This window comes from Physella acuta, unplaced genomic scaffold, assembly GCF_028476545.2.
Source record: "Physella acuta isolate Inbredline_101_S28 unplaced genomic scaffold, ASM2847654v3 ptg000405l, whole genome shotgun sequence".
Lineage (NCBI taxonomy): Eukaryota > Metazoa > Mollusca > Gastropoda > Physidae > Physella > Physella acuta.
The window spans coordinates 1075160-1099217 of record NW_026731924.1 but is presented as its reverse complement, the minus strand read 5'-3'; the positions used below and the strand labels follow the sequence as shown (position 1 = coordinate 1099217).

Below are 24058 nucleotides of genomic sequence, written 5' to 3'. Positions count from 1 at the left end.
TTATTATTACATAAAAGCTTGCTATTAAAACGTTTTTTATGAAAAACAATTAACTCACTTCCTCTGTCTGTCGTCTGTCGTCAGTCTGTTGTCAGTCTGTCTGTCTAGATCGAAACGCCCGAGCGAAATTTCGGACATTTCTAACAGACAGATACGGTTCGTAGTAGGAACGTTGGTCAAGGCATGAAGACAATGCATTATGGCATTAAGTTTGACTTAATTGGATGCCTAATTAATTTTTTATGAATCAATTAAAACTTTTGTCCAAATTAGTAGGCTGCATCAACAAACTATTCCGCACTATTAGGCACATATCATCACGTTCAACAGGTGCACAATGGTTTTTAGTCATCCAACTCTAGTGTAAATAAAACATAAAGTTCTGAAAAAATTATCATTACAAATGTTTTAATAAAAAGCTTTTATGTAATAATGCACTAAAAAGTAGAACATAAATTATACACTACTATTTAAATAACTATAAAGAAAAGCGTGGGTCTCTTTCTAAATATTAATAAAGGTATCCAATAGATACGAAAGTGACCCACGCTTTTCTTTATAGTTATTTAAATTGTAGTGTAAAAGCTTGTTATTAAAACGTTGTTTTTTTTTAAATGAATTTTTAAAAATAATTTTGAACCAATTTTTTTTACAGGTGTGTCATTCTTTAGTATACTTTGATTTAATAAAAATTAAGAGAAAAATTGCTTTTTAGATAGCTTAGTACAAAAGTATTAAAATGAGCATTTTGGCTACCGTATTAGACTATTTAAAAATGGGGCGATAAGTCATGGAAGAGGTTTGAAGTTTTGCCTATCTTAACACTACAGCCCACGTACTTGTTGTTTTTTTGTCTATGCAATAGTCTGTTAATTAAGGTAGAGCAATCAATTTAGCATTGATCAATTTTGTTAATTAAGTCTTTCATGTAGCTGCATAGAAGAAAAAGCTTTTTCCACTTTACCTACCATATGTATGGATGATAGGGCACATCTGTTGAAATATGTAAGTAGCATTTTTCAAATCAGTCAAACAATAATGGCTTGGTTGTTGTGTTTTTTGTTGTTGTTGTTGTTTTCTTTTAGTACTAATAATTCGTATAATGTGGATATTTATTATGTCAGATGCTTATATTAATTAACTTTTAAAACCAGCTATATGAGTGTGTGCTGTGACTGTGAAGTGTTTATCTGTATGTAAGTATAATGTACATTCTGCGGATCTGTGTGAGTAGGTGTGCGTACGTGTGTAGTGCAATGTATAATGCATATACTTCGGATAATTGACTTGTGCGGCTTTACAGAGCTCCTGTTTTGCACTAAAGCGAAGTTGAACAACTAGATAACTCCTGTAGGGGTGGCGTAAATAACAGCAAACCTTACACCCACACAGAGGCGTAGCGACCCTTCCCGGCGCCCAGGGACAAACTTTTCGATTTGCACCCCTCCCCCCCTCTCAAACTTTTGATTTGCACCCCTCCTCGAGATTTCGATTTGCACCCCCCACCCCCCGCCCCGCTCAAACTTTCGATTTGCACCCCACTCAACCTTTCAATTTTTTTCCAACCCATTTTGGCGCCCCCTATGGTCGGCGCCCGGGGACATATGTCCCCCCCCCCCTCGCTACGCTACTGCACCCATACAACCTATAAAAGACGCCAGAATACCAACGGCCAACAGACACAGATCGTTGGTTAAGGTAGGTTGTCAGCCAACAAAGATCGTTAGGGTAAGTTGTCAGCCAACAAAGATCGTTAGGTTAAGTTGTCAGCCAACAAAGATCGTTAGGGTAAGTTGTCAACCAACAAAGATCATTAGGGTAAGTTGTCAACCAACAAAAATCATTAGGGTAAGTTGTCAGCCAACAAAGATCGTTAGGGTAAGTTGTCAACCAACAAAGATCGTTAGGGTAAGTTGTCAACCTACAAAGATCGTTAGGGTAAGTTGTCAACCAACAAAGATCATTAGGATAAGTTGTAAGCCAACAAAGATCGTTAGGGTAAGTTGTCAACCAACGAAGATCGTTAGGGTTAATTGTTGTTTTAATTTTTTTAATTAAATAAATTGTTTTGTGTACCAATATTAGTTCACCATAGAAAAAATTAAGATTTATGACAAGTAGGGCCTAATGGACACCAGCGAATTGACGAGATTCCTTCCGTAATGTTGTTGACATGGAATAAAAATGTGCTTTTTACTTTCTCGTATATACGAAGTATAGAGAAAGTATTGTAATCGTGCACAAAAATCACTTGAAATTTTAACAATTTTCACCGTATTACACCTCAGTCCTTCATCACATCCGAAGTATAGAGGACTTATTTTAATCGGGCAAAAATTATCAATCCAGATTTATCAAAATTAAGAGGTTTAATGCGTAATCCAGTCTGAAAAAACTGGGCTTTGCAATTCTGTCCGTATGTCTGTGTGTCTGTGTGTGTGTCTGTCTGTCTGTCCGTGTGTAAACACGATAACTTGAGTACCGTTACAGCTAAGTTGATGAAATTTCATATATAAGTATTTTATCAAAATCGTAGATCCGTTTCAACTTTTGGGCGATTTCCGATAACCGGAAGTGGTACTTTTCCTACTTTGAATTTTTCAAAAGCCTATAACTTGAGTACTATTTCAGATAGATAAATGAAATTTCACATGTAAGTAAAAGATCTAATTCTCTACATTCTGTTAAATTTTGGGTAATTTCCATTGACCTGAAGTAGTAATTTACGCTACTTCCGATTTTCTCAAAAAACTAATGTAAATTTTTAAAGTACTAATAATATTGCGCACTATTAAGCACTTTTTTTTATTTCGCGTTCACTTTGTGTGCAATTCTTTCGTCTACGAGATTTTATTCTATTTTTAAAACTTTAAGTATTTAAAATGGATTAAAAATCATCCCCTGTTGTTTTATATAAGAATATTCGAGAAAGTTTAGGGGAGATCACTCCCGGTTTATTTAGATTTAGGACCATAAAAATAATAAATGATAAAATTTTATTAAAAACTTAAGCCTAAAATTAATTCAGAAATGTAATATTTTTAGAATCAACTAGAATACCCGTCATCCGTTGGATAACTGTGGGTTTCGGGGGTCATCCATCAAAAAACATCACGTCTGTCACTCAGAGGCATAGCGACCCTTCCCGGCACCCGGGGACAAACTTTTCGATTTTAACCCCCCCCCCCCCAAAGATTTCGATTTTCACCCCCCCCCCCCCCCTCCCTCAAACTTTTGATGTGCACCCCCCCCCCACTCAAACTTTCGATTTGAACCCCCCTCAACCTTTCAATTTATTTTTCCAAACCATTTTGGCGCCCCAACATATGTCCCCCCCCCCCGCCCCCCCTCCACCTCCCCCCCGCCTCCCCTCCCACCCGCCCCCCCCCCCTCCTCGCTACGCTACTGCAGTGTCACTTATCGTCACAAAAAACAGACCCCACATTCAAAAAGATGTTTTTTATCATTTAAAAACACCGAAAACACCGATTTCGGACTATCCCTTCATATACTGACGTCACAGGTGACCTACTCAACTCTACTTTACCTGCCCAGTGTCCCGCCAAGTCTCAGACAACATGTTTTTATCGTTTAAAAAACTATTCCAGCCGAGCATGTCTCTGACCACACTATCCCTTCATATGCTTAGGACAAAGAAACAGATGAACCCTACTTCACCTGCCCTGTGCCCCGCGAGTTCCTGATAGTCAACCTTATCATTCACATATAGGGCTTAAGAAAAAATAATTGAAAACGTAAAAAAAAAGTTCTATTAATTTTTATGACACTGACTTTAAAATTTAGCCTTCACTCTCCAAAGCAAATTTTAAAATGCTTTTCTGGCATATCTAGCCCTGGCCACCTATACCATGTTTAAATAATGTGAACACCCGCCATCTTGCTCGTGGTAAACATGGCCTAAAAATGGTCCGAAGTCATTCGTCCGGTCCGGACGCCATATTGTTGTTAGCAGCCGACCACGCCTCCAAGTTAGTTAGTAATCCTACTATATCTAGATATAGAACCTAGATTTTAAAAAATCCCATTTATTCTCGAATTAGATGATCATTGAAGCTAAACAAAGATTTATATAAAATAATTAAGGCCTGAAATAGATTCTAGATGTAGAATTTACATTAAGTCTAGATCTAGAATGTACATTGAGTCTAGTGACCTAGATCTAGGCTAGATCTAGATTCTAGTCTAGAATCTAGGCTAGATTCATAACTTAAATTAACTTTCCTTCAACAGCTGATCTTTAGATCTAGAGAAATTTATTGTAAAACTAATGAAAAAAGACAGTTTAAAATTGATATAAGTGTTGGAACGTAATAAATACAGCAAACGGACGTATTGTTTAAGTTATAGCCGGCAGAAAATTAGCTTTGTAACGCGTTAAACTTTTGAATGGGCCACAAAGTCTATGATGGAGTCCGCCATTTTTATTGTACTAAAAAAGTAAACACATCAAGGGACGTCACTATTCCCACAAAGTTTAGTCAATGTTTTAACATTTTCTTGGACAGATTGTAGATCTAGAGAAATTTATCGTAAAACTAAATGACAAAAGACAGTTTAAAATTGATATAAGTGTTGGAACGTAATAAATACAGCAAACGGACGTATTGTTAAAGTTATGACCGACAGAAAATTAGATTTAGAACGCGTTAAACTTTTGAATGGGAACACAATTTTCTTCGATAGACGCCGCCATTTTATTGTACTAAAGAGTAAACAAAAACCTGTGACGTCACGGTCCCGCCGAGTGTAGTGGTCGTTTTAATCTTTTTTAAAAAAATGGGTTATTCTGCGTATGAATAAATCAATAAATTAATTAACGTCTTTAAATAAATGTGTGATTAACAGTCTGTCTGCATTAAAAAATTATTCTCTACCTACATACTATTTTACAGCTATCCAGATTGAGTCGAACATATCACAATAGTCGATCAGGCAAACAAACAAACAAACAAAAAAACAAATAAATATTCAAACATGTAAACAAACTTGACTTTTAGTAGTATATATTCTCTACCTACATACTATTTTACAGCTATCCAGATTGAGTCGAACATATCACAATAGTCGATCAGGCAAACAAACAAACAAACAAAAAAACAAATAAATATTCAAACATGTAAACAAACTTGACTTTTAGTAGTATATAGATGCTATACAAGTTGCAGATCCAGAATACTTGAAAATAATTTGTTGAGTTTAAGGCTACATTTCTATTTATTTTCATCAAGCCTAAGTTATAACCCGATGTTTCACTTTCGTAAGACAAACATTGATTGGCTGTAAAGGAACTCCGTGATCGATTTCTGACAGCCCCACTTCATAGTTAATCTGTTTACAAAATTTTGCAGATCAAGTTTTTAAATAACTATGCAAATTTAACACCATGACCCATTTTTCTATTTTTAGCTTACAATGTGTACAATAAAATTTATGGCAGCCATTGTTTATGTCGCCATTACACGTGAAAACCAAATTGTTTTTGCCTTTTTAAAAAAATTTATTTAGTTACCGAAAATATTAAAAACATAAAATACATCCAATCTTTAGTAAAGTCCGAAAAAAAACAGACAGGATTTTATAACCATTTTAATTGTAACTACGCCGTGCAAGATTTTTAAATTAATTTATGCACCTCTCAAATACCTTTGAGACTTTTCTCGCTGGTGTCCATTGTGTGTTCAAAAATTTTATTTTACAAGCTTTTCTGACGTCCCTTTTTTACTTTCTCGTATATACGAAGTATAGAGAAAGTATTGTAATCGTGCACAAAAATAACATAAAATTTTGACAGTTTTCACCGTTTTACTCTTCAGTCCTTCATCACATCCGGAGTATAGAGGACTTATTTTAATCAGGCAAAAATTATAAATACAAATATAACAACGTTTTGGCGTTTTATGCGTTATCGAGTCGTAAAAACTAGACTTTGCAATTCTGTCCGTATGTCTGTGTGTCTGTCTGTCTGTCTGTGAATAAAAACGATAACTTGAGTACCGTTACAGCTAGGTTGATGAAATTTCATATATAAGTATTTTATAAAAATCGTAGATCCTGATCAACTTTTGCGCGATTTCCTATAACCGGAAGTGGTACTTTTTCTACTATGAATTTTTCAAAAGCCTATAAGTTGCGTACTATTTTAGATAGATGCATGAAATTTCACATGTAAGTAAAATATCTAATTCTCTACCTTCTGTCAAATTTTGAGTAATTTCCGTTGACCGGAAGTACATATTTACGCTATTTCCGATTTCTTAAAAAACGCATATAAATTTATAATGTACTAATAATATCCCGCACATTTATACACATTTTATTAGGCGTTCACCTGGTGTGCAATTCTTTTTTCTACGAGATTTTATTCTATTTCAAAAACTTTAAGTATTTAAAATGGAGTTCCCATCCCCTGTTGTTTTATATAAGAATATTCGAGAAAGTTTAGGGGAGATCACTCCAGGTTTATTTAAAATGTATACAGGCGGCCGAGCTGGATGAGCTGGAGTCGATCATTGATGTTGACATGGATATAAAAAACTGTGTGTGTGTGTGTGTGTGTGTGCGTGCATGTGCGTGTGTGTGTGTGATCAAAGTGGCCGTAAAAAAAAAAGAAAAATACTTTTAAAATCAATGATATAAAAATTGCAAATCCAGAAAACTTGAAAATATTTTTTTAGTTTAAGGCTGCATATTTCTATTTATTTTTATCTAGCCTATAACCTGAAGTTTTAATTTCGTAAGACAAACATTGATTGGGTTTACAAGAACTCCGTGATCGATATTCTGAAAACCTCACTTCATAAAAAAACTCATAGTAATTTGTACTCAAATTTTGCCGATTTAAAAGGCTTGAAAAGTCTAGGTAATCATACTAAAGTTCTAAAAAAAAATCTTTAAAAAGTAATATGGCAAGCTTTAAAATTACATTTAAATTTTTAAAAATTAAAGCCGTTTAGGAACCATCAATTACACTCATGTTCATATTTTTGTATTGCATATATGTAAGCCTTGCTAGGGGGGGGGGTAACTATACTATCTACCTAGGGTTAGGGTTAGGGTTAGGGTTAGGGTTAGGGTTAGGGTTAGGGTTAGGGTTAGGGTTAGGGTATGTAATAACTGTCCGGTCAGTGTAACCAAGATAAAACCCACGGTGGTTAAATCTAAACCATAGACTAGATAAGAAACACACAAAAAACTTTAACAATTTAATAAAATGTATTTTCCAAAATTTGAACCAATCTTTTAAGAAAAGATATAAAATTTAAAAAATAGAAACAAAACTAGGCAAAACAAAATATACAAAGCAAAACACACCGTTCGATGGAATATTATGTACCTTCGATGCCTCGGACAGTCTAGGCTCTGACCACACAGACAACCTTCCTATCCCCTCCGGCAATCGAAACGCCATCTAATATCCGCACCAAACACATATGCCATATAAAAAAAAACAATACATTCCAAACAATACATACACAACACCGCATACCAATATTTTTGGGACTTTGTGACATTTATTATTAGTTGTGACCATCTGATATTTGTCATTAATTGACACTGTGACATTTGTCATTATTTGTAATTTTTTGGCATTTGTCATTAGTTGTGAAACTATGATATTTGTCATTAATGGTGACTCTTGTCATATTGTGACATTTGATATTAGTTGTGACCTTGAGCATTATTTATTATTAGTTATGACCTTTGACATTCGTCATTCGTTTTACTGTCTTTGACCCATGGTTGATCTGGTATTAACAGCATGATTGTTTAAGAACCTCTGACATGATATAGCATTACATTTTTTCAACTGAAGTCAGTGGCATATATAACATAACATTTTGTCAAAATAAAATTTAAAAAAACAGGAGTGATCTCCCCTAAACTTTTGCGTAAATTACGTGTTTACTTTCTCGTATATAAAGTAGAATTGAAGAATTGAAAAGTTTGCAAAAAAATTGAAATATAGATGTTTACAAAGCTCGAAGTTTTAGACTTCCCTGACTTGGAAAAAAATTAGTTTTGCAAATATGTCTGTGTAACTGTATGTATGTGAACACGATAACTTGCTTACCGTTTCGTTTATGTTCTCTAAATATCATGTATAGGTGTTTTATCAAATTTAAAGTTCTTTATCAACTTTTGAACAATTCCCGGTATTCAACTTCCGGTTTCTGAAAATCCAATAGATTGAGTTTTGTTCAAGCTAGGTAGACGAAATTTTAGAAATAAATAATACATTGTATGCGCATGCTTCTATTAAAATATGAACGCTTTTCGGTAACTGGAAGTGGTACTTTACCTTGTGCATTTTTGCTTAGTTGTAAGAAAGAAGATGGTTCTATTTTTAGTGTGTGATGACATCATGAGCTCGTGGGTGTTCCTGCTACTGTTTGTGACTCTGTCGTCTGCTGACCATTCTCGTCAAAGTAAGTTGAAATACACGCACATGTATACAGAAGCCCACTTTCGCACGCTCTTACCCATGAACTTGTACGCAAACACATACACAGATGTGTACACATGGTTAGTCCGATGTAAGGGTTAGAGGTTAAAATTAATTGACGATGGAAACTCTTTTCCTCAAACTATGTTTTACAAGATGGCTGCTCGCGGACCGTGGATGTGGCCATCATAGGGGCGGGGCCCAGCGGGGCCTATTCAGCCTACAAACTTCGCGACGCTAAAAAAGCTGTTGAAGTCTTCGAATTCTCCAACCGTGTGGGCGGGAGGCTGTACACGACAACCCTGCCCAACGCCCCAGGTCTCCTGCTGGAGGCAGGGGGGATGAGGTTCATACCTGAAGTTCACGTCAGAGTCGAGGAGCTGTCTAAGGCACTGGGTAAGATTTGATTTGAGCTAGCCCTGCTGTTGCTGTTCCTGCTGTAGTGGTGTTGCTGTTGCTACTGCTGTTCCGGCTGCTGTTGCTTGTTACCCAGACAAAATGTATCATGTAACTTTCTTTAACAGGACTGACAAAGGAACCGTTTACCTTAAATCACGGGAATTCAGCCAATGCCCTCTATTACCTGAGAGGGAGAACTCTGACCTCAGCACAGGTCAGCGGCGGCGACGTGCCCTACAACCTGAGTCCTGAGGAAAAGGCGAACCAGGGGCGTTTGTTTAGGTATGTCGGGTGGGGTCGGTCACAGCAACCTTAACATATACATTCAGGCAATTGGCGTCATAACTAGCAAAATTGGTATTATTTAGACGTTCGCTTTCATGTATTATTTATTTATTATTCTATGAGATTCGAACTCTGAAAATAGTGTAGAGAGAAAGCGATGTTTTTAAAAGACAAAAACATGTAGAATCAGGTGCCCCGTCCTTTTAGGTATATATATATATATATATATATATATATATATATATATATATATATATATATATATATATATATATATATATATATATATATATATATATATATATATATATATATATTATAGCCGGGAGCCCAGCTCGAGCTTAATCCACCCCTGAGAAGGCCAATTCATTTTCCCAGTTCTACGGAAAAAATGAACCAGATGTACAAAGCCAAAATACCCTAAAATGGTTTTGAAAATAGTCATCGTTTTTCACCAAATGAACAATGTTTATATATGGATATACGGACTGGTCACTTCTAAAGGCCTTTCGAATTTTTCCCGAAGATATCATAGATTTTTTTGTTACTCCCGAGGGTCGGTCCACAACCTAAGGAGTTATGATGGGGTTCCTATGTGAGCATTTTTATTCAATATATAGCTCATATAAGGCGCCGGTCAGTCGAGGTAAGTTTTGACCCCCCTCTTAGTGGACTTTGTGGCGATCGGTATCGGTCCCCGAGTTCTGTCGGCACGAGGCAGGAGCCTGTCAAATTTTGATCGCATGCGGTGCCAGGGAGTACCCTATCCGGTATCTGACCACTTTGCTTGTAATCTATATATATAAAGCAAAGTGATCAAGTGCCGCAGGCGCTTCAAATTTTGCATGAGTCTGCCTTGGGGCGATAGAACACGAGAGCCGGTGCCGGTTGGCCAACAAGTCCGCGTAGAGGGGGTCAAAACTGACCTCGACTGACCGGCGCCTTATATGGGCTCTATTACGAAAAAAAAACATTTGCCCGACGACCCCCCTTGCAATTTTGTGAGGTGGTAGGAGAACGCCTTAGGGTGTCACAAAAAACTCGCATGTCCGAGAAAAATCGGGAAATGGGTCAAAACTTACCAGTCTTATTTCCCTATATAATCTTTGTATTTTATGGGAAAAATAGGGTATTTTCAACATAAATTTTAGGATACTCAACCTCTATTTATCTGGCCATTTCTTTTGCATGCACCTCTATAGATGACTAGGCCGTATGAAAAAACTGTTGGTCAGACTCAAAGCACTCGACGAGGGCTAAAAAGTGACCGCGAGTGAAGATCTCATTATATAAGATATGTATAAACAAATTGACGAACGATCTCCCTAATATTTTGTGAGGTCGTAAACCGACCCCGGAGGATAACAAAAAAACATTATTCCCGTCGAAAAAAACCATTTGGGACGTTAGATTTGTCCAGATGATGTTTTTTCTTATAAAAAATTGTTTGTAAAAAAAAAAAGTAAACAAAGACATACTTCATTCGTTCATTTTTCAAGGGAGGTAACTTTTTAAAAATAATTATTTTTCAAACATTTTTATACTATTTTAAACATAAACAGAAAATAACGAAGTATAGCATTTGTTTCAGTAACAAATTAAGTTGTTTATTAAGGTACGTATCCTAATTAAATAAGTTAATAAATTTTAAAAGTCAATGTAATATAAATTATGCGATATACTGTTCATGGAACCTCTGTAGTTCTAATTCCATTTTAGTCATACATTTCGAACTTTCCAATATTTTTTGAAAATGGACTTTTGAAAACAAAGAACAACAACATTTTCTCCAAAATTAGCATTACTGTTTAAATTTAAGCACTCCATACCTCAGCCGTCACTAAATAATTAAGTATTCAAATTCTCAAATGTTTTTGAAAACCTAAGCGACGCTTGGCAGTATGCCTAGTAAATATATAAAACAGCAGGGGCGGAACTACTGGTGGCCGGAAAGAACCGCAACGGAAAAAAGCGCAACGGAAAAAAGCGCAAAACAAAAAGCGCAACGGAAAAAAGCGCACACGGAAAAAAGCGCAAAGAGAAAAAAGCGCACACAGAAAAAAGCGCAAACAGAAAAAAGCGCAAACGGAAAAAAGCGCAAAGAGAAAAAAGCGTACACAGAAAAAAGCGCAAAGAGAAAAAAGCGCAAACAGAAAAAAGCGCAAAGTGAAAAAAGCGCACACAGAAAAAAGCGCAAACAGAAAAAAGCGCAAACGGAAAAAAGCGCAAATAGAAAAAAGCGCAAACGGAAAAAGCGCAAACAGAAAAAAGCGCAAACGGAAAAAAGCGCAAAGAGAAAAATGCGCACACGGAAAAAAGCGCAAAGAGAAAAAATCGCACACAGAAAAAAGCGCAAAGAGAAAAAAGCGCAAACAGAAAAAAGCGCAAAGTGAAAAAAGCGCACACAGAAAAAAGCGCAAACAGAAAAAAGCGCAAACCGAAAAAAGCGCAAAGAGAAAAAAGCGCAAACGGAAAAAAGCGCAAAGAGAAAAAAGCACAAACGGAAAAAAGCGCAAACAGAAAAAAAGCGCACAAGGAAAAAAGCGCAAACGGAAAATAAGCGCAAACGGAAAAAAGCGCAAACAGAAAAAAGCGCAAACGGAAAAAAGCGCAAACAGAAAAAAGCGCACAGAAAAAAGCGCAAACGGAAAAAGCGCAAACGGAAAAAAGCGCAAACAAAAAAAGCGCACACAGAAAAAAGCGCAAACAGAAAAAAGCGCAAACAGAAAAATACGCAACCAGAAAAAACACAACTAAAAATGTGCAAAAGAGAAATTTAGCACATAGACCATATGGACTAGATGACACATTTATACATGACTGTTAGGGCTGCTGTGAGAGTGTCGTGTTTGATCACGTGATCTACTACCATTTAAAGCGTACCACTACCATCTGCATTCCCATCACCACGATACAGGCGATAATCACTTTACACAATGCCTATTATTTACTTGGTCAATAATTACTCAACTACTATTCTCGTATAAACATAAAACTATCGACATTACACGACACTCTCACAGCAGCCCTAACAGTCATGTATAAATGTGTCATCTAGTCCATATGGTCTTTGTGCTAAATTTCTCTTTTGCACATTTTTCGTTGTGTTTTTTCTGGTTGCGCATTTTTCTGTTTCTGTTTGCGCTTTTTTCCGTTTGCGCTTTTTTCTGTGTGCGCTTTTTTCCGTTTGCGCTTTTTTCCGTTTGCGCTTTTTTCTGTTTGCGCTTTTTTCTGTGTGCGCTTTTTTCCTTTTGCGCTTTTTCCGTTTGCGCATTTTCCGTTTGCGCTTTTTTCCGTTTGCGCTTATTTTCCGTTTGCGCTTTTTTCCTTGTTCGCTTTTTTCTGTTTGCGCTTTTTCCGTTTGCGCTTTTTTCTCTTTGCGCCTTTTTTCCGTTTGCGCTTTTTTCTGTTTGCGCTTTTTTCTGTGTGCGCTTTTTTCTCTTTGCGCTTTTTTCTGTTTGCGCTTTTTTCTCTTTGAGCTTTTTTCCGTGTGCGCATTTTTCTATTTGCACTTTTTTCCGTTTGCGCTTTTTTCTGTGTGCGCTTTTTTCTGTCTGCGCTTTTTTCTCTTTGCGCTTTTTTCCGTTGTGCTTTTTGTTTTGCTCTTTTTTCCGTTGCGCTTTTTTTCCGTTGCGGTTCTTTCTGGGAACCGGAACTACTAGACGGGCGGGCCTTTTAGGGGCCCGAAAATCCGACCAAAATGTGTTTTTTTTTCTTGCACCTTGATATCTAATGGTTTTGTAAAAAAAAAAAATGTCCACTACAGCGATGATTGTTCTACATTAACTAAAACAGACTGTTAAACAGGTAAAAACCCTACACTAGCTGTAGTGTAAAATATAGGCAAACCTTCAAACCACTTCCATGCACAAAAAGCTCATTTCATATATATATATATGTATAAAGCAATGTATGTCTCTGTGTGTGTCTGTCTTTTATGCATTACTACACCTCTCATCACATCGCCGTGAAACATTAGGAAGTTGCTGAGAATATTACTGGGAAAGTTTCTCCGAAAAAAAAATTTCAAATTCGCAGGGGTGGCGCCCCGGCAGGGCGCAATTTGCTTTTTCTCTGTATACGGTATATTAAAAGTCGATTTTGATTTAAGCAAATTACAAAGCGATTTCTTCTCTTAATTATCTTTAAATTGAGCCACAAAAAAAAATGTATTTATTGAAAATTAATAATATAAGTGCAAAAAAGAAATATTAAAAGAAACAGGATTGAAACGAACAAGGGAAATCACTACAGATATCAAGCTTCCGTGGTTCATACTCTTTTGACCGACCGACAAGCCAGCTAATATGAAGTTTAACTTTTCACAATTTTTGTTGGGCGTAAATAAGGTTTTTAAAACTCACTAATTTCAGGCCAGAAATTATCTTAAGCCTATTTCTGTGTTACTATTACTTCTATGCAATCATAGGAGCATTCTCAACAACTTTATAAAGTTTTCACATACACACACATATATATATATACTAGCTGCATCCCGTGCTCCGCCACGGTAAATCTTTTTTTAAATGTACCAACTTGGGAATAGAACAAAACTAAACACAACACAAATGAACGCAAAAAAAAAAATCACAAACGAAAAAAAAACCACAACACTCATACCATAAAAACAATTTAAATGCAATCATCAAGGCATATTGCTCACAGTCGAGCCCGTAGCGCCAAATCGTGCCCTTTCCGAGCGCCGGCGGACGCGTCTGACTCCGTGAATAAGGCGTAGCGACCCTTTCCGCGCCCGGGGACAAACTCAAACTTTCAATCTCCACCCCGCCCCCTCAAACTTTCGATTTGCACCCCCTCCCCCCCCCCCCCCCCCCGCAACTTTTCAATTTGTATTTCCAGCCCATTTAGGCGCCCCCTAAGGTCGGCGCCCGGGGACAAATGCCCCCCCCCCTGCTACGCCTCTGCTATAAAACCCCTAGCTTGTCCGGAAACCAAAAGATAAAATAATAATTAGTAAACAATACGTATAGTGTATAAAATAAATTAAACGCAGTATTTAGAATATCCGTGTTTTACCGACCATATTGCACTTTATAAATTCATGCATTTTTTTCAGTACTTTTTAAAATTTACAATAAAGTTTCAAGACTAAAATCATTGCGCACCTAATGAACGTGATGACTTAATATAATAATTCGAGAATAGTTGATTAAAAATTTTAATTAGTAAATAGTACATTCAGTGAATAAAATAAATAAAATATAGCCTTTTATCAATCAATGCTAATTATAATATTCCAACATAATGTACTCTTACACGTCTGCATAATTTGCATTCACATTTTGCTAATTATATTATTCCAACAATTATTCCGTCTTGCAGATTTTGCATTCACATTTTTAGCGCGAGTTCAATTTATTTTTAAATTACCTCCTTTGGCAAAATTACTAAACAGTTTAATTAGATTTTTCTACCCTACTGTTATTATGTTATGAAAATGTATCCATTTTTTCTAGGAATATAAACGAAAATGATATTTGACATTGATCCTTTTAATATGCTTTAGCAATGTGCGTGTATTTAATATTTTCTTTACGTTATGCAAAAAAGTAAAAACGGTGGCAATTTTAAAATAGCTCTGTGCCGTTATATAAACAAACCCTACTCTATTTCTTATAATAAGACACTGCAGTGCACTGAAAAGCACAGTATGGTGCGATGTTTACTTATATGGTTTCAAAATCTATAGCGATGACAGAAAGACTGACACACGCTCAGCCCGCTTATATTATATATATATATATATATATATATATATATATATATATATATATATATATATATATATATATATATATATATATATATATATATATATATATTTATATATATATATATATATATATATATATATATATATATATATATATATATATAGAGAGAGAGAGAGAGAGAGAGAGAGAGAGAGAGAGAGAGAGAGGGATATATATATATATATATATATATATATATATATATATATATATATATATATATATATATATATATATATATATATATATAACCATCCCACATGTCCACTAACTGTACTCTGTTGTACCACAGATACTACCTGGAGAAGATGACTGGGTACAACGGCACACAGGTGACGCAAGACATTCTAATGCAACTTAAACTCGCGGACGGTCGCTACATGTACAAAGTACCGTGAGTAGCTAGTTGCTGGCTACATGGGCAGCAGATAGACACCTGGACAGAGGGCAGACACATAGACAGGGGACAGATACATGGGCAGAGGGCAGATACATGGGCAGAGGGCAGATACATGAAAGCTAATACACAGAGAGTGACCACTTACTTGAACTATTACCATTGTGTCGAGTTGATCAATTGTCCTCCAAATGGACAATAATTTCAATCTTACCCGAAGTTATGATTATTTTATTAGGATTTGTGTCAATTGATCCTTATAAAATATAGTCAGATTTATTTTCTTCTTCTTCGTTCTTGATTGTACAATTAAGTATTACGTGCAGCGTTTCTTCCAGGCATTTCTTTGGGGGGGTCTCTGTCCCCCCGAAGAAAGTCTACCGCTTCCCCCCCCCCCCTCCCACCCCCACCCCTTCCCACGAACGAAATGGAATTCATATAGAAAATGTATACTTTTAACAGTGACCAACCCCCTCTAGGAAATTTTAGTCCGCCCTCCCCCCTTCCCGAAAATTTCAAGTGCCCCCCCCCCCCCCCGGAGAAAAAAAGTCTGGTAGAAACACTGATTACGTGTCAACTTGAAATGCGCCACATAGGCCATTGGCTCCGGTTTCAGCCTGCTTTGTCCATCCAAGACCGAACTACAAGTCAAGTGTTTTTTTTATTTGGAAGTGTCTCTCCCAGATGGGGTACTATCTCTAGCTACCGAGCCTCAACTGCCGGGGGTTGTAACTCGAGACTTTTTGGTTTAGTAAACATTAACTTTACCGTCCTGGCCACACCAACCCCATAGTCAGATTAATTATATTGTTATCTTGAGTGATGTCCCTTACATGTTATGTATATAAGTCTCTCGTGACTTCCGCCCTCCCTCTCTTTCCTCATGGTGTGAATAAACGACTGTTAACAACCAATGTGGCTCCTCGTCAGTGATTCCAATCTATCACATTGGCGACGAGGATGGGATAATCCACTAGAAAGAGCACCTAATTATTCAAAAAGAGGTTTGCTAGAGCATATTAGCTAAGTATTTCTAGAATAATGGCGCTGTATGGCCAAATAAAAGAATTTGATTCGAATGATGAAATCATTCATGATTATCTAGATAGGTTAAGCTTTTACCTTGAAGCAAACGACGTGACGATAGAAGCCAAAAAGAGAGCTGTTTTGTTAACAGTCATAGGGCCTCAACAATTTAGGCTACTAAAGGACTTATGCGCACCAGCTAGTCTAACTACCAAGAGCTTTAACGAGCTGAGCAAATTGCTAACAGACCACCATGCGCCTACCCCATCAAAGTTCCTATGTCGAGCTAGATTTGACAGTAGGACTCGTCAACCAAACGAGTCAATATCAGAATATGTTGCTGCTTTACGTCATCTAAGTAGATTTTGTGAATTCGGCGATACGCTGTCTGACAGACTATGTGAAAAGTTTGTGACAGGTGTAAACAGCCGTGATATTCAAAGAAAGTTGCTGCTCGAGTCAGATCTAACATTAGAAAAAGCAATACAACTAGCAACTTCATTCCAGCAGTCATCAGATGCGGCAAAATCTCTAGCACCTTCAGAGATCCATGCAGTAAACAGCAGGTTAGTCAACAAACACCAACCCCATCAGAGCATTCCAACTTATGCTAAACAGCCTGCACGTTTAAATCCTAGATCTAAATCTAGTAATAATTATCAAAAATGTCATCGATGCAAAGGTCCCCATGCATCTCATCGGTGCAAGTTCAAGTCTGCAACTTGTTATAAGTGCAGTAAGCAAGGTCACATTGCCAAGGCCTGCTTTGCAAAGTCTTCGTCTGTTGCTAAATCTAGCCAGTCAAGACAGTACCGCAACCAAAAGCAGCACTATGTTAACTCTCACCAAGACTATGAAAGACTATGTTTTGGCATATCATCTAGCCCTGGAATTTTCCAAGCTGTCATGGAAAGTATTTTTAAGGATATTCCAAATGTTTGTGTGTACTTTGACAATGTGTACATAACTGGTAAGAATGACACTGAACATCTTAAAACACTTGATAAAGTATTGAAAGTAGTTGGTGAAAAAGGTTTAAAGATAAACAAAGATAAATGTCAATTCATGCTGACAGAAATTAGTTTTCTTGGTTATATATTGAGCAAACAAGGCATCAGACCTCAACCTGAGAAAACAAAAGCCATTAAAGAAGCACCCAAACCTGAAAATACCCAACAACTAAGAGCTTTTTTGGGCTTGATAAATTACTATGTAAAGTTCATAGGGAATCTGTCTGGTAAACTATCACCACTGTACAAGCTGCTACAGAAAAATGCAACTTGGCACTGGGGTAAACAACAAGATACTGCTTTTAATACAGCAAAAGAGGCTTTGTCTTCTGACACCTTACTAACTCACTATGACCCAGGGAAAAGACTTATATTAACATGTGATGCTTCACCTGATGGTGTAGGAGCAGTCTTATCCCACATGGATGAGAAGGGTGACAGACCCATTGCTTTTGCCAGTAGATCTTTGAACCAGGCTGAGAAAAATTATTCTCAGTTAGATAGGGAAGGCTTAGGCATCATTTTTGGTGTTAAGAAATTTCATAAGTTTCTGTTTGGTAGGAAGTTCACCATCTTTACAGATCATAAACCATTGCTAGGTTTGTTTGGAGAAAACAAAACCCTACCTGAGCATGCCTCACCAAGAATTCAAAGATGGGCTATCACACTAACTGCATACAATTATGAATTGAAATACAAACCTGGATCTGAGAATAGTGCAGATAGTCTTAGTAGATTACCTTTAAAAACCAAAGCCTTAGCTATGTACCAGAAGATGTTTTTGTTCTCTTCACTATCATGGATAACTCCAATATAAATGTGAATGATATTAAAAGAGAAACACAAAAAGATGAGTGCTTGATAAAAGTATATGAGTACTGTAAGAATGGTTGGCCTGAAGAGTCTGTGAATGATGACTTAAGGCCATATAAAATAAGAAATAAAAACCTTTGTGAAGATAATATAAAAGATGGAGAAGATGCAGTCCATTATCAGTCAGAGTTGCCTAAACAAAGTATTTGTAACTTAATAAATGATTATGGTGATATGGCAAGTTCAAATGCTTTAAGTAAGAAGGAATGTGATCATCAAACAACCTTGCTAACATCATTAGCACTTACAGAAACTAAAAGGGTAACATCAAAAGTAAATACCAAACAGAAGAAGCTAAATGTGACAATGAAAGAGTAAACAGGTTATTAGCCAAATACCGCACAACTCCTCATATAACAACAGATGTTGCACCATGTGAATTGCTATGTGGTAGGAAAATTAAAACTCATCTTGACCTACTACATCCAACTGTTCAAAGGTCTGTTTCCCAACATCAACATACACAAAAGTAAATCATGACAAACATTCATTGAAAGAGAATTTGCAGTTAATGATAATGTGTATCTAAGAAATTATGGGAGAAAGGAAAAATGGATACCAGGTCAAATTGTTCAATGTACAGGACCTGTGTCTTATAAAGTAAAAACAAATGATGGACTTATTGTCCGTAGACATGCAGACCAGTTAAAAATAACTTGTGCAGATAATAAGTGTGAATCTATCAATCCCACCAAATCTGATCAGTTCACACCAACTCAGTTTGTTCCACAACCAAGTTCTGTTGATATGAGTGAACCAAGTTGTCTGGAGTCAGAAAATGTAAATTCTGGAGTTAATGATTTAAATCCTAGACCTCCTGAGATAGAGAATCCAAATGGTCAGAATATTGAGTCACCAAATCAAAAGCCACTGAGAAGGTCAAACAGGACAATCAAAGTCCCAAATAAGTTAGACCTATGATTTTAAAGGTCAAAAGGACTTTGACATCATTGTTTGTATTTTAATTGTGTTGTAACATATTGTGCATTGTTTGTAAGGATGTAATCTACCATAGTGTTCATGTTACAATATAATTTCTCATTGGTGATTTTAGGATACTATCAATTGTTCTATTGAGAGATGTGTTATTGTGTTCTAAGGGTAAAGGGATGTAATAGATTGAGATAATTGTGAGGTCAAGGGAACTCACTCTTCTGTATTAGTATTATATTTATATTGTTATCTTGAGTGATGTCCCTTACATATTATGTATATAAGTCTCTCGTGACTTCCGCCCTCCATCTCTTTCCTCATGGTGTGAATAAACGACTGTTAACAACCAATGTGGCTGCTCGTCAGTGATTCCAATCTATCACAAATATAAAGTCAGATTAATTTACCAGAATATAAAGTCAGATTAATTAACTAGAATATAAAGTCAGATTAATTAACCAGAATATAAAGTCAGATTAATTAACCAGAATATAAAGTCAGATTAATTAACCAGAATATAAAGTCAAATTAATTAACCAGAATATAAAATCAGATTAATTAACCAGAATATAAAGTCAGATTAATTAACCAGAATATAAAGTCAAATTAATTAACCAGAATATAAAGTCAGATTAATTAACCAGAATATAAAGTCAGATTAATTAACCAGAATATAAAGTCAAATAATTAACCAGAATATAAAGTCAGATTAATTAACCAGAATATAAAGTCAGATTAATTGACCAGAATATAAAGTCAGATTAATTAACCAGAATATAAAGTCAGATTAATTTACCAAAATATAAAGTCAGATTAATTGACCAGAATATAAAGTCAGATTAATTAACCAGAATATAAAGTCAGAATTACAGCTCAGGATTTAAAGTCAGATTAACTCGATTAGGATATAAAGCCAGATGAATCGATCAAAATATAAAGTCATATTAGGATTAAAACATGCGTTCTCTTTCAGATTCGACGAAGCTTTTGACACCGTGGCGACATCAGAAGGGAAAGCTTTTCTGCGGGCTATCGCACGCTTTGAGTTTGTCGGTGCCCCCGACACGTCCCCGCTTCCAATTTTTGAGAATAACCTGGGCCCTGATAGGTCAGCTAACGACTGCTTTTCTTCGACCGATCGACCGAGACAGTCTGGTCGACAAACAAAGAGACCGACCCACTGACACAAAGACCGACCCACATACACAGTGACTAACACACCGACAGACTGACGTGTTTATCATTGTTCTACCCAACAGTGGTGACTTCGTGGTGCAGACGATTAAAGAGGGCATGAACGCCATACCGGTCAAGCTTATCGACAAGTTTCTCCAGGCTAACAAAGGGTCAGTTTTCTCGAATTGAAGACGTTGGAATTAGATGTAGCTGTTTCAAAGTCATTGACCTGTGATCTATTTATAGCCTGTGCAACTCTCCTATGTGTGAGACAATTCTCAGACCATCACAACCCCACCCCACTGCAGGCACTTAGGTCAAGTCCTAGCCTTAATTAACAACTAATTATACTATTGAATGAATGAAAAAGCTAATTTTACTATTGAATGAATGAAACAACAAATTTTACTATTGAATGAATGGAAAGGCTGATTTTACTAATGAATGAATGAAAGAGCTGATTTTACTACTGTATGAATGAAAAAGCTGATATTACTATTGAATAAATGAAAAAGCTGATTTTACTATTGAATGAATGAAAAAGCTGATTTTACTAATGAATGAATGAAAGAGCTGATTTTACTACTGTATGAATGAAAAAATCTGATTTTACTATTGAATAATGGAAAAAGCTGATTTTACTATTGAATGAATGAAAAAGCTAATTTTACTATTGAATGAATGTAAAAGCTAATTTTACTATAAAATGAATAAAAAAGCTAATTTTACTATTTAATGAATGAAAAAGCTGATTTTACTATTGAATGAATAAAAAAAGCTGATTTTACTATTGAATGAATGAAAAAAAAGCTGATTTTACTACTGTATGAATGAAAAAGCTAATTTTACTACTGCATGAATGAAAAAGCTGATTGATAAAATTCAAATCCAACTGACACTAAACACAAAAAGTTCTCTGAATATTCCAGACACAAGCTAAACCTCAACAGACGTCTGGTGTCAATCAGGAAATGGCAAGACAGCTACGTCCTTGAACTTGTGCACACAAACACACAGAATGGCTACACGTTTGAAATGGTCAGTGCATTGTTATCAGATACTTGACCATATTTACCCACAAGACATCTTGCCTTATCATCATCTGAACATAAACTAAGAGCTAAAAATACTCATGTACCCCTGTTGATTGCTTGTTTGGCCCAAAGGCTCGGCCTCAGCCGCCGCACACCTGCCCGAAAGTCGATTTCCTTCATGTATGTTCACCTGTTTAACGTTTGCCCGAGCGTGTGGGGGGGGGTGAACAATTTTAGTAGAGGGCGAGGATAATTTTAACGCGAATAATTTATTATTCTAGTCGTTAAAAGGCTAGACCTTACCCCTTAGCTCTACAGCCAGCTTATCATAACTTGAAACATAATCAACATAGCTTGAAACATAATCAACAAAACTTGAAACATAATCAACATACCTTGAAACATAATCAACATAACTTGAAACATAATCAACATAATTTGAAACATAATCAACATAAATTGAAACATAATCAACATAACTTGAAACATAATCAACATAACGTGAAACATAATCAACATAACTTGAAACATAATCAACATAACTTGAATTATAATCAACATAACTTGAAATATAATCAACATAACATGAAACATAATCAACATAATTTGAAACATAATCAACATAACTTGAAACATAATCAACATAACTTGAAACATAATCAACAAAACTTGAAACATAATCAACATACCTTGAAACATAATCAACATAACTTGAAACATAATCAACATAACTTGAAACATAATCAACATAACTTGAAACATAATCAACATAACTTGAAATATAATCAACATAACTTGAAATTTAATCAACATAACATGAAACATAATCAACATAACTTGAAACATAATCAACATAACTTGAAACATAATCAACATAACTTGAAACATAATCAACATAACTTGAATTATAATCAACATAACTTGAAATATAATCAACATAACATGAAACATAATCAACATAAATGTCTTTCAGCTTGGCAGAGATCTTGTTTGTGCCGGGAAAGTGATTTTAGCTGTACCGAAATTTGCTTTAAAAAAAATTGATTGGAGCCCTCTCAGGTAAAAATAGATTGGGATCCATTCAGGTAAAAATGGATTGGGGTCCATTCAACTAAAATGGATTGGAGTCCGCTCAGATAAAAATGGATGGGGTCCTTTCAGTTAAAAATTGATTGGGGTCCATTCAGGTAAAAATGGGTTGGGTTCCACTCAAATAGTTTTTGTGCAGAATTAAAAATATTAAAAAATCGTAGGAACACAAAATGATTCCAATACAAATATTATAATCATGTGCCCTATCGGCCTATGAAACACATTCTAGACACAAATTTAAATGACGTAGGTTATACAGTTACGTCTGGATTTGACTTACAATCACCACTAGTTAAAGTAGATTCTAAGTCTAACTTTCTCACAATTACCCCTAGGTAAAGTTAGATTCTAAGTCTAACTTTCTCACAATGACCCCTAGGTAAAGTAGATTCTAAAGTTCACCGTCAAATTTTTTTCTCCAGAGACAAGAGAGTCGATGACGCCATCAACGCAGTCAGGGAAGTTCCGGTCAGCAAAGTCTTCATGACGTTCTCGCGACCCTGGTGGCTGGAGAGTGCACCCCACGCCAGCTCCGTCATGTTTTCTGACCAGGCATTCAGTCAAGCCTACGACTTCGGGAGATCCAACGTAACTGGAGTCTACGCTCTGCTGGCAAGTTACGCTGACGACAGTAAATCGAGCAGGCTGCTAGCTCTCAACACTAAGGGGAATCTTCTAGCAGGCTCGGCCCCTGGCGCACAGCGGGTCAAGACACCAATGGCCGAGCAACTTCTCACCGACCTGGCCAAAGCCTACGGCATGAAGAGAGACCAGATCCCAGCGCCTCTGACGTCACTGTCTCAGTTCTGGGTGTCTTATCCTTTTGGTTGTGGCTTTGTCGTTTGGAGAGCAGGATATAGGTATGATGACGTCATCTCAACCGTTCAACACCCGTCACTGACTGACGACGTGTTTGTGGTTGGGGCAGATTACACCAAAGGTTATCGCGTGGGCTGGTCTGAAGGTGCCCTTTCCACTGTCGACAGGGTTTTTTCTCTCTATTTTAACTGATCATCTAATCCTAAAAAAAAGCTCCATGTTTTTGGTCAAATTTATAAAATTTGAAATATTTTAGACAATTCTATCACATTTGAAATATTTTGGACAATTCTATCACATTTGAAATATTTTGGACAATTTTGTTAAACCTAACATGAAATTCAATAAAGCGGGAGTAATTACCATAATCTGACTCGTATATTCTTCTATGCTTTACGGGAGATGGCACTTGCAGTGCAATCGTGCAATAGAAATGGTTTTTTTAATACTTAAATTCAGAGTTTCCTACAGGCACCCTTTCGGGGGGGGGCTTTACCCCCCCCCCACCCCCCCTCCCCCCGAACGAAATGAAATTTATATAATTTAAATAGAAAATATATACTTTTAACAGTGTCCGCCCCCCCCCCCTCCGCGAAGAAAGTTTACCGCCCCCCCCCCCCTCGAAAATTTCAAGTGCCCCCCCCCCCCCCCCCCCGAGACAAAAAATCTAGAAGAAACACTATTTAAATTTGTTTGTTTTTTTAATTGAATTGAGTAGACAAAAAAAAATAATCTGCTCATTAAACAAAGTAAAATTTTATGCACAATTGAGTGGA

At 36.3% G+C, this 24058-nt stretch overlaps 1 protein-coding gene across 5 annotated transcripts; it reads left to right on the top strand.

The window, feature by feature from the left end:
• The first annotated feature begins 857 nt into the window (after nt 1–857).
• LOC131942381 (aplysianin-A) lies at nt 858–23650 on the top strand. 5 transcript variants are annotated; one of them, XM_059302217.1, is made up of 10 exons: nt 858–1005; nt 8370–8447; nt 8621–8860; nt 8989–9145; nt 15215–15316; nt 20135–20269; nt 20421–20507; nt 21267–21375; nt 22345–22430; nt 22886–23650. In XM_059302217.1, the coding sequence occupies exons 2-10, from the start codon at nt 8384–8386 to the stop codon at nt 23472–23474; spliced, it is 1569 nt and encodes a 522-aa protein (XP_059158200.1). In that variant the 5' UTR covers nt 858–1005; nt 8370–8383; the 3' UTR covers nt 23475–23650. The 5 variants fall into 5 exon arrangements, with proteins under 5 accessions (XP_059158200.1, XP_059158201.1, XP_059158199.1 ...); XM_059302218.1 differs by lacking the exon at nt 858–1005 and adding an exon at nt 1653–1698; XM_059302216.1 differs by lacking the exon at nt 858–1005 and adding an exon at nt 1844–1908.
• The last annotated feature ends 408 nt before the right edge of the window (nt 23651–24058 follow it).